Source organism: Mustela nigripes, chromosome 2, assembly GCF_022355385.1.
Source record: "Mustela nigripes isolate SB6536 chromosome 2, MUSNIG.SB6536, whole genome shotgun sequence".
NCBI lineage: Eukaryota > Metazoa > Chordata > Mammalia > Carnivora > Mustelidae > Mustela > Mustela nigripes.
The window spans coordinates 8,377,739-8,390,587 of record NC_081558.1 but is presented as its reverse complement, the minus strand read 5'-3'; the positions used below and the strand labels follow the sequence as shown (position 1 = coordinate 8,390,587).

Genomic DNA, 12,849 nt, shown 5'->3' with positions numbered 1-12,849 from the left:
GACAAAGGGAGCCATAGGGTCAACTACAACACAGTCGTAACTGTCAACAACCACCATCCTAACAATAATGTGTTCACTGAGGAACTTCTCCTCTGTGCCGAATGTCAACTAGGGGCTTTGGGTTCTTTGTGCTTCAGGTGTTCAAAAATCCAGTCCAAGCGGATGTGCAAAAAAAGGAAACTAATGGCTCGTATAAATGAGAAGTTTGGTGGGTCCAGCTTCAATCACAATTGGATTCAGGGAGGCAAAAATTGTCATTGGGATTTTGTTGCTGTCTCTGGGCCCTGATTTGCTCTGAGAATGAGACTGTCCACCCTCCACCCCCCACCCCGCACTCCACCAAATCCAATCACCCTCTGTGGCAACAGAACAACCTAATTTTTAGCTGGTCACCCAAAGTAGAAAACACATTTCCAGTCTACCTTGTGGCAAAATGTAGTCATGTGACTAAGTCTTGGCCAATGGGATGTAGGCAAATTCTTTTTCTCCCAGTAACTTCGGATAAAGTCCCAGGACCGAGGCTCATTGGATCCATTTAGGTCACATGCCCACCCCCAGCCAATCACGGTGCTGCGGGAAATGCAGTGTTCTGACTGGCTAGTCTAGGGAGGGCAGGCACCAATATCCAGCCCTGCTCCAGGCAGGTACCACAGATGTGATGTTTACCCTAGTTTGAGAAGCTCAGCTCAAGCAAATAGCTTTCACCATGTGTAAATATAATTACTTTCCAGATTATTAAAAGAACAGCACATTCCTTATAAAAATCCCCAGACTTAGTTGGTTGGACGACTACCTTCAGCTCAGGTCTTGGTCCTGGAGTCCTAGAATCAAGTCCCTCATTGAGCTCCAGGCTCCTTGGGTAGTCTGCTTTTCCCTCTGAACTTCTCCCCTCTCATGCCCTCTCACTCTCTCAAATAAATAAATAAATAAAATCTTTAAAAATAAAATAAGAGGGCGCCTGGGTGGCTCAGTGGGTTAAGCTGCTGCCTTTGGCTCAGGTCATGATCTCAGGGTCCTGGCATCGAGTGCCACATCAGGCTCTCTGCTCAGTAGGGGGCCTGCTTCCCTTCCTCTCTCTCTGCCTGCCTCTCTACCTACTTGTGTTCTCTCTCTGTCAAATAAATAAATAAATTTCTTAAATCTTAAAAAAAAATAAATAAAATAAGATCCCAACAGCAAAAAACAAAAAACAAAAAACCCAAGAGTTAAAAAAAAAAAAACTTTTCAAAAAAAATCACAGATCTAGAATATATGTTATTTTATTACAGGATCATATGTTTGGCCACACTGCTTAACACCGTGCACTCAACCGCCCGTCACTATTATGATTATTTATTCCTACCCAGCCTGGGAAGAGATGTTGATTAGCACGATAATAACAGGATCTTACATTTTTTGAATGTTTGCTATGTGCCAAGCCGGGTTTTACAGATGAGAAGGCTGAAGCTCAGATCAGTCACCTGTCCAGGGTCACAGAATAAGAAAGTCTGCCTGCCTCAGAAACCCAGAAACCGGCACTGTTCCTGAACCCCAAGTGGCCGCGGGGGGGCCCCCCAGGGCCCCTGCCGCCTCCCGCGGGACCAGCAGGGCGGCCTCCTCCGGCTTATCTCAGCCCAGGCTGCGTGTGGTCCCGCCCCCTCGGGGGAGCTGCCACTTGGAGGCGCCTGGCCGGGAAGGGCCTGGTCAGCTGTGTCCGGCGGAGGCAGCTGCTGACCCAGCTGTGGATTGTGCCAGGGGCGGAAGGGGGGCAGGGGGCAGGGGCCCTGGGCCCCCCATCGCCAGGGACTGCATCATGGATCACCTTCGGGCCCACCTCTGGCCCGGTGTCTGCTCTCTCTGTTTATTGCTCGCTGGGGCCGCCTGGGCTTCCCCACCCAAATCCCTGGACCCCAAGTTTGAAAGTAAAGGTAAGGGTAGATTGGTGTGGGACCCCCGCCCTAGGTCCTGGAGGGCATTGCTCAGGCCTGAACTTCCAGCAGGGCTCCTGGGGATCATATTGGGTTCTGAACCTCCAGTTTAGATCCTGGAGGTCAAACTGGTCTTTGAGCCTCTTAGACTAGGAGTTGGTGTACCATGCCGGGGTCTAAGACTCCAGACTGGATCTGGAGGGAACATAGAGTTCCCATTTTATCTTTTCAGGGGGCCCTGGGACATGATATATCGTAATGGGGCAGGGGTGGTGCTGGGTCTAGACCTCGACGTCCAGAGTCCCTGAGGAGAGGGGACCTAGCCCACCCTGCTCTGAGGGAGGGAGGACAAAGCCCGGGTCGAGGCAGAGGGGCCGGGCCGCTGGCGACTGTAAACATGGTTTGTATGCGGGCGCCAGATCCCCGGGCCTGCGGGTCGAGGGAAGGGGCGGGGGAGGGGGTCACGGTTGGCGTTATCTGGTCCCCGACAGCCGGCCGGGGCCGATAGGGAGCCCTCCACCTCCGCACACACCAGGGGCCTGCCTGGCCTGGGGCGGGGCCGGCAGCGGGAGGCGGAGGCCCCGCAGGCTGCGCGCTGTCCAGCGCGTTGTGGGGTGGGCGGGGATGTGTGTGGGAACAGTAAGGCAACCTGTGCCTGGGAGTTCGGGGGGCACCACCTCTGGGGACCCTTCGAGGGGCCCCGCTTGGGGTAGAGAGCGAGGCGGGGCTTTTTTCTTATCGGTTCGCACAGGCGGCAGGAGGGAGGGGGAGGACGCGGAGACCCAAAGACTGGGTTGCCCCGACCCCCTCCCCTTGTTCCCACCCGCAGCGGCCCTGCTGGCTGCCCGCGAGCCCGAAGAGCTTCTGTGCTTCACCGAACGGTTGGAGGACTTGGTGTGTTTCTGGGAGGAAGCGCCAAGCGCCGGGGTCGGCCCCAACAACTACAGTTTCTTTTACCAGCTCGAGTGAGTGCAGCAGGGCAAGAGGAGCGCCCCCACGCTCTGAGGAGGGGGCGGGTGGGCAGGACTGAGTGCGCCCCGGAGTTCACGCTTTGGGATATCTGCTAGTGTCCGGGGCCGGGTGGCACCTCCCCAGTGGGTGGGAAGCCCGCGGGGTCGGGACTGACACGCGCCCCTAGTGGCTGGGGTTGGAACACTCCCGCGATCTCTGTGGCAGAGCAATTCCGGGGTCAGCACCCCTCCGATGGGACTAAGGCGTCGCGTGCGGGGCTGGTTGTACGCCCTTTGGTGGTCGTGCCCCAAATGCGCCCACGGTCCAGGCAAATTGTCGCACCCCTAGCCCCAACTTGCTCCCTTCCCTCTCTGGCCCCTTGGCGCACAGGGGTGAGCCATGGAAGCCATGCAGTCTGCACCAGGCGCCCACGGCTCACGGCGCTGTGCGTTTTTGGTGCTCGCTGCCTACGGCCGACACGTCGAGCTTCGTGCCCTTAGAGCTGCGCGTCACAGCGGTATCCTCGGGCGCTCCACGCTATCGCCGTATCATCCACATCAACGAAGTGGGTAAGTTAGCAGGGAATGGGGATTTTGTCGGGTGAGGGAGTCTCGCCCTCCGCCCACCTGATCAACCCGTCTCCTCAGTGCTCCTGGATCCCCCCACGGGGCTGCTGGCGCGGCGGGCGGACGAGGGCGGCCACGTGGTACTGCGTTGGCTCCCGCCTCCTGGGGCCCCGGTGGCCAGCCTCATCCGCTACGAAGTGAACATTTCCTCTGGCAACATCGCAGCGGGCGCACAGAAGGTGAGGCCTCCTCGAACTTCAGCCCCAAAGGCTCCAAGGTGGACAGCTCCGCCTCCTCCCTCCCTCCCGGCCAGATGGTCCCCACGGCCCCGCCCCCTGGTCTCGCCCCTCCAGGCCCAGCCTCTGACGCCCGTCATCTTCTTGCTCGAGACACCTCCACGCCCAGTGACAGGTCTTCTTTCCCAGTGCCCCACCAGCGCACCTGGACCCAATGCCACTTACCCCAGTGTTCCAAACACTAGACCCCTTCAAGGTCCCGACCCTCTAGGCTCTGGCCCTGCCCCTCAATAGTCCGCCCTCTGCTCCCTGGGGCCCGTCCTGTTTGGCCCCAAGCCTTCCTGGAAGCAGCGTCCTGCTTTCCTCGCCCTTCCCCCTCAGGGCTGCGCTGGGGAGCTGTCCTTCCTTCCTCTGATTGGCTCAGTGCCGCACCCCCATGCTTCTCTGCTAGCCCCGCCCCACTGGCCACGCCTCTCACCCAGGCCCCGCCCCCAGGTGGAGATCCTAGATGGTCGCACTGAGTGCTTGCTGAGCAACCTTCGGGGTAGAACGCGTTACACCTTCATGGTACGCGCGCGGATGGCCGAGCCGAGCTTTGGTGGCTTCTGGAGCGCCTGGTCCGAGCCTGCGTCGCTGCTGACAGTTAGTGGTGAGGCCCCAGGTGGGGGCGTAGGAGGGACTGGGGAGCAATATGGGGCATTCCCACCACCGTGACTTCCTTCGTGCTCCCCAGACTTGGACCCCCTCATCCTGACGCTCTCCCTCATCCTCGTGCTCATCCTGCTGCTGCTGGCCGTGCTCGCCCTGCTCTCCCACCGCAGGTGAGCGCCCCATTCAGGCACCTAGCCCAGACTCCTCTCCACCCCATTCTTTTGCTGTGGAAAGCTAGGCTCAGAGAGGGCAGACATTTGCCCAGAGAGACACAGTGAGGGGTCAGTGGCAGGGCTGGGGTGTGAGCCAGATCAGACCCAGACCCTTAGTTAAAATTCCCTGGGAACATTCACCTAGTTTTCCTTCGACCTCAGTGGCTGCTCCTTCTTGAATTCCTTTGCTTTTTCCTTTTCCCAAGTTTGTCAACTTTTGTAAAATCCCGGGATGGGCTTAATGGAAAGATTTAACACCCTGAGTGCCTCCTGCCCCTGTTGTCAAGCTCCTTAGATTCTTTATGGTAGGACCAGACATCCTGAGGTTTTTGGAATTCCCAGAGCATAGCAGGTGGTTTCACACCCTCAAGCCTATGCTGTTCCTTCTGCCTGGAATGCCCTTCCTGCCTTGTCTGCCAGGTGGTCTCCTAGGTGTCTTTCAAGACTTTGTTTATTTACTTGGTTGGAAAATACCTAAGGAGAGCCAACTGGGTGCTAGGCACTGGGGAGAAAGTGGAAAACAAGTATGTCCCCACCTTGTGGATCTCATGGTTGAGAACAAGGGAACCAACAGATATTTGATTATGCATTGTGATAAGTGATATCACAACAAATGGGGCATGGGGACATGACAGGTTGATCAGAAAAGGCTTCTGGAAAGTGACATCAGAATGGAAACCTGAAGGTTAGAAGGCAGCCACATGAAAATTGAAAAGAAACAGCAAGTGCAGAGACCCTAAGGTGGCAATGAGCTTAGAACATTGAAGCAGCTACCAAGAAGCACTCTGTGGCTAGAGCAGAATGCATTAGAAAAGAGTGGTGAATGAGGAGGTGAGGGAGGTGACAGGGGTCAGAACATGCTAGGCCATCTACAGGGCTGTGGGGAGGAAGTTTGAATTTTATTCTAAGTACACTGGGGGAATATTATGGAAAGAAGTAAGAAGGGAAGTACCATCAGTGCATATTGAACTCCTATGCATCCTTCAAAACCCTGTTCTAGTCACCCACCTGTAGGGCTTGCAGCGCAAGCTCAAGCCTCTGTTCTTCCTCCCCTATGCACTCCTCTACCTCCACTGTGATCACAAGAGGCTAGAACTGTCTGTGCCCCTGTAGCTGGTCCTAAGGGGGGTGCCGGTGGGTATTCAGTGACACATACCCATGTACTTGGTCCTTTTGGCTTCATCAGAGCTTTGAAGCAGAAAATCTGGCCTGGCATCCCAAGCCCTGAGAGTGAGTTTGAGGGCCTCTTCACCACCCACAAGGGTAACTTCCAGGTAGGTGGTGGGGTTGTTCCCTTGGGGCCTGGGGTTTCCCTGCTCCCAGGGCTGAACCACAGGTCTCTGAGCAGGCTGGTGCTGTTTCCCCAGCTGTGGTTGTACCAGAATGAGGGCTGCCTTTGGTGGAGCCCCTGCACACCCTTTGCAGAGGACCCACCCGCTCCCCTGGAAGTCCTCTCTGAACGCTGCTGGGGGGCAACACAGGCCGTGGAGCCAGGGGCAGAGGATGAGGGACCCCTGCTGGAGCCAGTGGGCAGTGAACATACCCAGGACACCTACCTGGTGCTGGACAAGTGGTTGCTGCCCCGGAACCCGCCCACTGAGGATCTGCCACGGCCTGATGGCGGTTTGGACATGGTAGCCATGGATAAAGGCTCAGAAGCATCCTCCTACTCATCTGCTTTGTCCCTGAAGCCTGGGCCAGAGGGGGCCTTGGGTACCAGCTTTGAGTATACCATCCTGGATCCCAGCTCCCAGCTCTTGCGCCCAAGGGCACTGCCCCCTGAGCTGCCCCCCACCCCACCCCACATAAAGTACCTGTACCTCATGGTGTCCGACTCTGGCATCTCAACTGACTACAGCTCAGGGGGCTCCCAGGGAGCCCAGGGGGACTCATCGAATGGCCCCTTCTCGAATCCTTATGAGAACAGCCTCTCCCCAGCCCTGGAGCCTTCACCTCCCAGCTACGTGGCCTGCTCCTAGGACTCCAGCCCTCAGATGCTTGGAGACCCAGGATGACCTCAAGTGCTAGTCCAGGCCTAAGACTTATTGAGCAGGGTTGGTGAGGCCACCCTTGGGTTTCTTCCCAGTCCATCCTTGCTCAGTCCATCCTTGCAGTATTTTGAAATTGTATAGAGTTGTGTGTGTGTGTGTGTATGCATGTATGTGTGTCTTTTTTTTTTTTTTCTTTCCTATCATGACTTCTACAAACATCCTGTAAGCCCCATCTTTCCCTGGGCCCAGGCCATAGGGGCAGCAGTAAAAGGCCTCGAGCTCCAACTCAAATTTTGGATCTGGCAACCTGAATAATAATCATAATAGCATGAATTAGTCAGTATATGTTATACTAGCTGCCATAACAAACAACTCCTAAATATGAGTGACTTAACACATCAAATGCTTTCTCTCTCCTATTTCAATGCAAACCTGTAGATGGGCAGCCATCTCTGGGACAAGTGAGAAGCCTGGACTCTTCTGGTCTCTGGCTTCACCATCCCCCCAGGGCCACACTGAGATCTTTAGATGGGTCCTCTGTGTCTTGCCAACCAACAAGCAGAACAAAGAGCAGAAGATTTGGTGGGCCATTTTAGGGAGCAGGCTAAGAGGTAGTAATCATCTCTTCTTCACAAATTCCATTGGCCAGAAACACTCAAGGATCCCTGTGGGATCACAGGAAAAATACAGCTGGGGAAAAATACAGTTTAGCTGTACTCCCAAGGAGCGGAAAGTTGTTGAATGAGCCTCTAGCTAGCCTCTGCCACAAATAATAATGACACTATTTTGTAAGGTTTTATTTTGAATTAGGCCCTGTTCTAAGAAAGTACTCTGATGGGACCCATGTTATCAGGTGGCTCAATGGGAGTTCTGTTCAACCACTTTTTAGAAGTTTGACATAACCAAGGAAAGATGAACATATGCAGACCTACTCTACCAATTCCACTTCTAGTATATACCTTAAAAGCCCTCATGGATATGAGCCAGTATATGTGTGCAAGAATGTTCATAAGCGGGATGCCTGGGTGGCTCAGTGGGTTAAGCCTCTGCCTTTGGCTTGGGTCATGGTCTCAGGGTCCCGGGATTGAGCCCCGCATCGGGCTCTCTGCTCGGCAGGGAGCCTGCTTCCCCCTCTCTCTCTGCCTGCTGCTCTGCCTACTTATGATCTCTCTCTGTCAAATAAATAAATAAAATATTTAAAAAAAAAAAGAATGTTCATAAGCAGTAAATAAGTCAATATGACAAAACAAAATGGGGTACAGTCACTCAGGACATTATATGCAGTAGAGAAAAAGGACTGAACTAAAAAATATGGCCTAATTTTTTTTTTTAAAGATTTTATTTAGTTATTTGAGAGAAAGAGCATGATCCAGGGTGTGGGTTGGGGGTGGGCAGAGGGAGACAGACAAGCAGACTCCCCCCTCAGCACAGGAGCCTGACCCGAGCCTTGATCCCAAGACCTGGAGATCATGACCTGAGCTGAAGTCAAGACTTCATTAACTCGGGGCACCTGGATGGCTCAGTGGGTTAAAGCCTCTGCCTTTGGCTCAGGTTATGATCCCAGGGTCCTGGGATTGAGCCCCGCACTGGGTTCTCTGCTCAGCAGGGAGCCTGCTTTCCCCAACCCCCTGCCTGCCTCTCTGCCTACTTGTGATCCCTGTCTGTCAAATAAATTAAAAATGTCTTAAAAAAAAAAAAAAAAAAGATTTCATTAACCCACTGAGCTTCCCAAGTGCCCATGGCCTGATCTTAATAACAATGCTGAGTGGGAGAAGAAGAAAGTCTCAGAATATTACATTTATCATGAAACTTTTTATAAAATTCAAAAAGCAAAACAATATGCTGACTGGGCAAAATAAGTACATGATAATGCTATTTATCAAAAGAGAAAAGGCACTTTATATTCTTTAGGTCTTTGAATCTGCACATGTCCCTGAAGTTAAGTATTCCCGCCATGGGAAACCGAGGCATAGAGAGGTTGGGCACACATTCCAAAACTCAAGGCTGGCCTTCAGAACTTGAACCTTTGTCTGAGCTGGGCTTACCGGCCTGGGCAGGCCATGGGGTGACTGTCATCTCTCCATCTGGTCGGAAAGCCAACCACCACTCTGCTCTGGGACCCTGCCCGCCTGGATCCAGGCAGGCTCGGAGGCAGTGCTGTCCTGGCCCTGATGCATCCACATGCAGCCAGCACTGGGCAGGGAAATACCGCTGGACCAGCGACAGCTGCAGGGCTTCCCCACTGTCTCCCTCTTCCTGGATCTGGAGGGCCACAATGAGCCCACAGCCCTGGCCAGCCCCAATCCGGTGGCTGAAGTGGGCAGCTGTGTCTAGAAGCAGGGCAGCCAAGTACGCCGCTTCCTGGGGCCCCAAGTCTTCCACTAGGTACTCCTCCAGGCCATCCAGCAGCAGGAGGGAGGGGGCTGGGCCCCGGGCCTCATGGGCAGAGCACAGAAGCTGAAGGAGTTCATGGGTTGACGGTGGGTACTGGAAGCGGATCTTCTAAAGGGAGGAAACAAAGGAAAAGACCATATTCAGCCCAGAAAGCCAGGCTCCCAGCTATAGCTGCCCTACTGCCCTGTATACTTTCCTGCGCTAAGCTCTCAGGTCCCAGATACCTGTTTCTAGAGTGAAGCAGCTCCGACTGGTCGAATACTTTTCTATTCGTACCCACCCCCACCTCCTCCCCCCTTTTTTTATATAAAAAGATTTTATTTTTAAGTAATCTCTACACCAAAGGTGGGTGAGCATGGAACTTAAAAACCTGGGATCAAAAGTCTCATGCCCTACCAACTGAGCCAGCCAGGCACCCCCATCCCCTTTTTTTAACCTGCATTTACCATTACCCCTATTAGCGGAGAACTGGTAAGGTTTTTGGCCAGGTCACTAAGGCAATCTTTCCACGGAAAACCCGCTGGTAGGTTCGTAGTGGAACCTCCAGATTGGCCCCGAAAGAAAACATCCGCGTCCAAAAAAGACACTGGTTTAGCCCAACCTCTTACCTTCTGCTTTCAGACGCAAGCGTCTCTTTCGCCAACTCCGTCCCCTCACCGGACAGTTTCCCAATCTTAACAAAGATTGTACCTGTGGTCCCGCCCCCATCCTCCCCACTCCCCCGTTATCTCATGACTCCGCCCCACAATGGCCGCTCCGGCTCGCTCTTCCTTCGTCCCCTCCATTGGTCTGTCTACCTGTCATTCAACCCTCAATCCGCTCGGGTACTAACTATCCGCCTTTGGTCCCACCCCTCCGCTACCTGTAGCCGCAGGGGGTCGAGCGCCGCTCTTCTCCCGCGGGGCAGGCTTTGAAGAGGCCTCCGGGTCAGGAAGAGGACGGGGCCTCGGCCCTCTCCTGCCGCTTCCAGGGCCGCCGCGAATAGCAGCGCCGTCTTTCCAGACCCTGGACCGCCGAGCAGCAGCAAAGGCGATCCAGCCTCTGCTGTATACTCCGACTCGGACTCTGCAGAGTTTCCCAGGTTTAGCACCCGCCTCAGCGCCTCCGCCATTAGCAACATACTTCCGTCCAATCAGCGGCCCGTTTCTGCCCCCCTAAGCCCGCCCAAACCGAGGTCTCATTGGTTATAATGAATTTAGCTTCTCCATTGGTTCGTGGGTCTGCCGTCAAAGTTAGATTGGCCTTTACTAGCTCCTCCCCCGATGAAGGGGCAAATAACTTAGTTTGAGGGAGCAGGAATGGAGGCGTTTCAGGGAGAAAAGGCCCTTTGCCCAAGTCGGCTGAGGAAGCAGCACGAATATTATTATTGTGAGCTAATCAGCTAATCAGACAAATATAAGGGTCAAGAGTTGAAGAATACAGGCCCTAATCACTGACACATTACTTAAAGTCTCCTAGCTTCAGTCTGCTCACCTGTAAAATGGAGCTCATGATAGCTCAGAGAAATACTGCGATGAGTGTGTCTGTGTGTGTTTCTGCTGATGTCACCCAATGACAACTAAGAAAGTGAGTGATGGAGAAGCTTGTTTCTTTCTCTGCACCTTAGTATTGGCACAGCTTGTGTTGGAGGCTGCAGGCTCAGAAACATTCGTGGGCAACCTCTGAGGGTCTGTGAGAAGAGGAGTCTCAGCTGGCTTCCTCTTTGGCCTGGGACTCCCGGGGTTTTACTTGGAGTGAGGGGGACAGGCATGACCATAGACCAAAGGTGCCAGAAGAGACAAAGACACACATAGAGGGTGGAAGACTGAGGGACAGCCAAAGCAGAGAGCTTGTTTGTCTTGTTCACTTAGGTGCCTCCAGCTCCCGGAACAGTAACTAGATCATTGTACATTCTTTTTTTTTTTTTTTTTAAGATTTTATTTATTTATTTGACAGAGAGAAATCACAAGTAGATGGAGAGGCAGGCAGAGAGAGAGAGAGAGGGAAGCAGGCTCTCCGCTGAGCAGAGAGCCCGATGCGGGACTCGATCCCAGGACTCTGAGATCATGACCTGAGCCGAAGGCAGCGGCTTAACCCACTGAGCCACCCAGGCGCCCCGATCATTGTACATTCTTAATATATGCTTGTTAAACGAATGAATGAAGAAAGGAAGGTAGGACTGATGAGAAACTGGGAAAGGAGGAGGAACACGGTGAGTGATTAAGTGATGGCTGGCTGGCTGGGTCTCCTCACCCAGACTTCGCCCCAGAGCTGCCACTCACCCCTGTTGCCCTGGCAACTCTGTCTCCTGGTAACTTCAAAGTGGTGCTGTTGCCAGGAGACCCAGGGGGGCGGGGCGGAACTGATATTTCCTGGTCTTTCTCTCTCTGGGGCCAGAAAACAGATCCACAGCATCCCCCAATACACCCACCCACACAGCCAGGCGCCTCCACAACCCTCTCCACACACGCACACGTGCGCGCGCGCACACACACACACAAACCATGGCATCTCTGCATATATTCTACTTCCAGAACCCACATGTTCACAGCCCTATCCTACCTTGACACAAAGCATCCCATGCACACTTTCTCCCACATTTACGTCCCCACACCCTTTCCCTTGCACACACATTAAAACACACTCTGATACAGCCATACCATTGCTATTACACACACACGCGCGCACACGCACATAGATACATTTCCTTTCAGCTAATGTGCCCGCAGCGCTTTCTACACACATTATTATATTATATATATTACACAATATTATGTCCTTATTGCCTCTCTCATCACTAGAACGCCAGCTCCACCAGGGAATTTCTTTTGCTCATTGCTGAGCCGCCCCCCCACCAGCTCCTAGAACAGCACCCAGCACACGACAGGTACTCATAAATGTAGACTGAGTAAGTTGGCAGAGATGCAGATGTTTGGCATATTTCTTGTACACATAGCACTTCCTCCTGTCCCTTCTCAGATGCTGTCTTCATGTCCTGATGGAAGGACCCTTGCTGTAGAGAAGCTCCCAGGAGAATGGAGGACCAAAGTGTGAGGGGACAGGAGAGTAAACAGCTCAGAATCAGTCTGTTTCTCCTTCATTTTTCAGCATCAAGTGACTCATTCATTCATTTAATAAAATTTTATTGAGCACCTACTGTGTGCCAGGCACTGTTCTAGGCATCAGGGCTTCAGGAGTGAAAAGACAACTAAGAGGGCCTAAGAGAAAACTAAGAGAGCTTGGGTGGCTCAGTCTTTTTTGCATCTGCCTTTGGCTTAGGTTGTGATCTTGGGATCTTGAGATCAAGCCCTGCATCAGGTTCCCTACTCAGCAGGGAGTCTGCTTCTCCCTCTCTCTCTGCCCCTTCCCCCCACTCATGCTCTTTCTCTCAAATAAATAAATAAATAAATAAATAACTTTTTTTTTTTTAAAATCCTAGTGAGGGAGAAGCTAATGGCCACTAAGCATAATGAGGAATTTAAATAGTCTGTGAGTGGATGACAAGTGTATGCAAAACAAATTTTGCACAGGGTAAAAAAGAGCTGGAAGGGCCAGTTGTTTGGTTTTTGCAATTTGGAATAGAGTGGTAGGGGCAGGCCTCACTGAGAAGGTGACATTTGAGAAAAAACTTGAAGGAGCTGAGGGAGCAAACCATGTCTATGTGAGGGGGAAGAACATTTCAAGTGGTAGCACCTCTAAGTGCAAAGGCCCTGAAGCACTGGGAGAACTTTGGCTTTTACCAGAATGCATGGGGAGCCAGCCACAAGAGGCTTTGAGCAGAGGAGGGTTGTGGTCTGACTTACATTTTATTTTTTTTAAAAGATTTTATTTATGTATTTGACAGAGAGAGATCACAAGCAGGCAGAGAGGCAGGCAGAGAGAGAGGAGGAAGCAGGCCCCCCGCTGAGCAGAGAGCCCGATGTGGGACTCCATCCCAGGACCCTGGGATCATGACCCGAGCC

General features: G+C 53.0%; 2 protein-coding genes across 2 annotated transcripts; one reads left to right on the top strand and one right to left on the bottom strand.

The window, feature by feature from the left end:
• Positions 1–963: 963 nt before the first annotated feature.
• On the top strand, positions 964–7,726 carry EPOR (erythropoietin receptor). Its single transcript, XM_059389078.1, has 8 exons — positions 964–1,907; positions 2,737–2,872; positions 3,249–3,427; positions 3,506–3,663; positions 4,156–4,309; positions 4,394–4,481; positions 5,710–5,797; positions 5,891–7,726. Exons 1-8 carry the CDS (start codon positions 1,793–1,795, stop codon positions 6,500–6,502), a joined length of 1,530 nt encoding a protein of 509 aa, XP_059245061.1. The 5' UTR covers positions 964–1,792; the 3' UTR covers positions 6,503–7,726.
• A 580-nt stretch (positions 7,727–8,306) lies between these two features.
• On the bottom strand, positions 8,307–10,045 carry SWSAP1 (SWIM-type zinc finger 7 associated protein 1). The gene is made up of 2 exons (XM_059389079.1): positions 9,771–10,045; positions 8,307–9,016 (listed from the first exon to the last, which is right to left on the bottom strand). Exons 1-2 carry the CDS (start codon positions 10,026–10,028, stop codon positions 8,513–8,515), a joined length of 762 nt encoding a protein of 253 aa, XP_059245062.1. The 5' UTR covers positions 10,029–10,045; the 3' UTR covers positions 8,307–8,512.
• Between the last annotated feature and the right edge of the window lie 2,804 nt (positions 10,046–12,849).

Bases quoted from the DNA above. Each gene is read 5' to 3' on its own strand.
- SWSAP1 (XM_059389079.1), bottom strand. From the start codon at position 10,028: ATGTTGCTAATGGCGGAGGCGCTGAGGCGGGTGCTAAACCTGGGAAAC. The intron at 9,017-9,770 runs GTAGCGGAGGGG...TCCTCCCTTTAG, and splicing joins TCGACCCCCTGCGGCTACAG to AAGATCCGCTTCCAGTACCC.
- EPOR (XM_059389078.1), top strand. From the start codon at position 1,793: ATGGATCACCTTCGGGCCCACCTCTGGCCCGGTGTCTGCTCTCTCTGT. The intron at 2,873-3,248 runs GTGAGTGCAGCA...CTTGGCGCACAG, and splicing joins AGTTTCTTTTACCAGCTCGA to GGGTGAGCCATGGAAGCCAT. The intron at 5,798-5,890 runs GTAGGTGGTGGG...CTGTTTCCCCAG, and splicing joins CCCACAAGGGTAACTTCCAG to CTGTGGTTGTACCAGAATGA.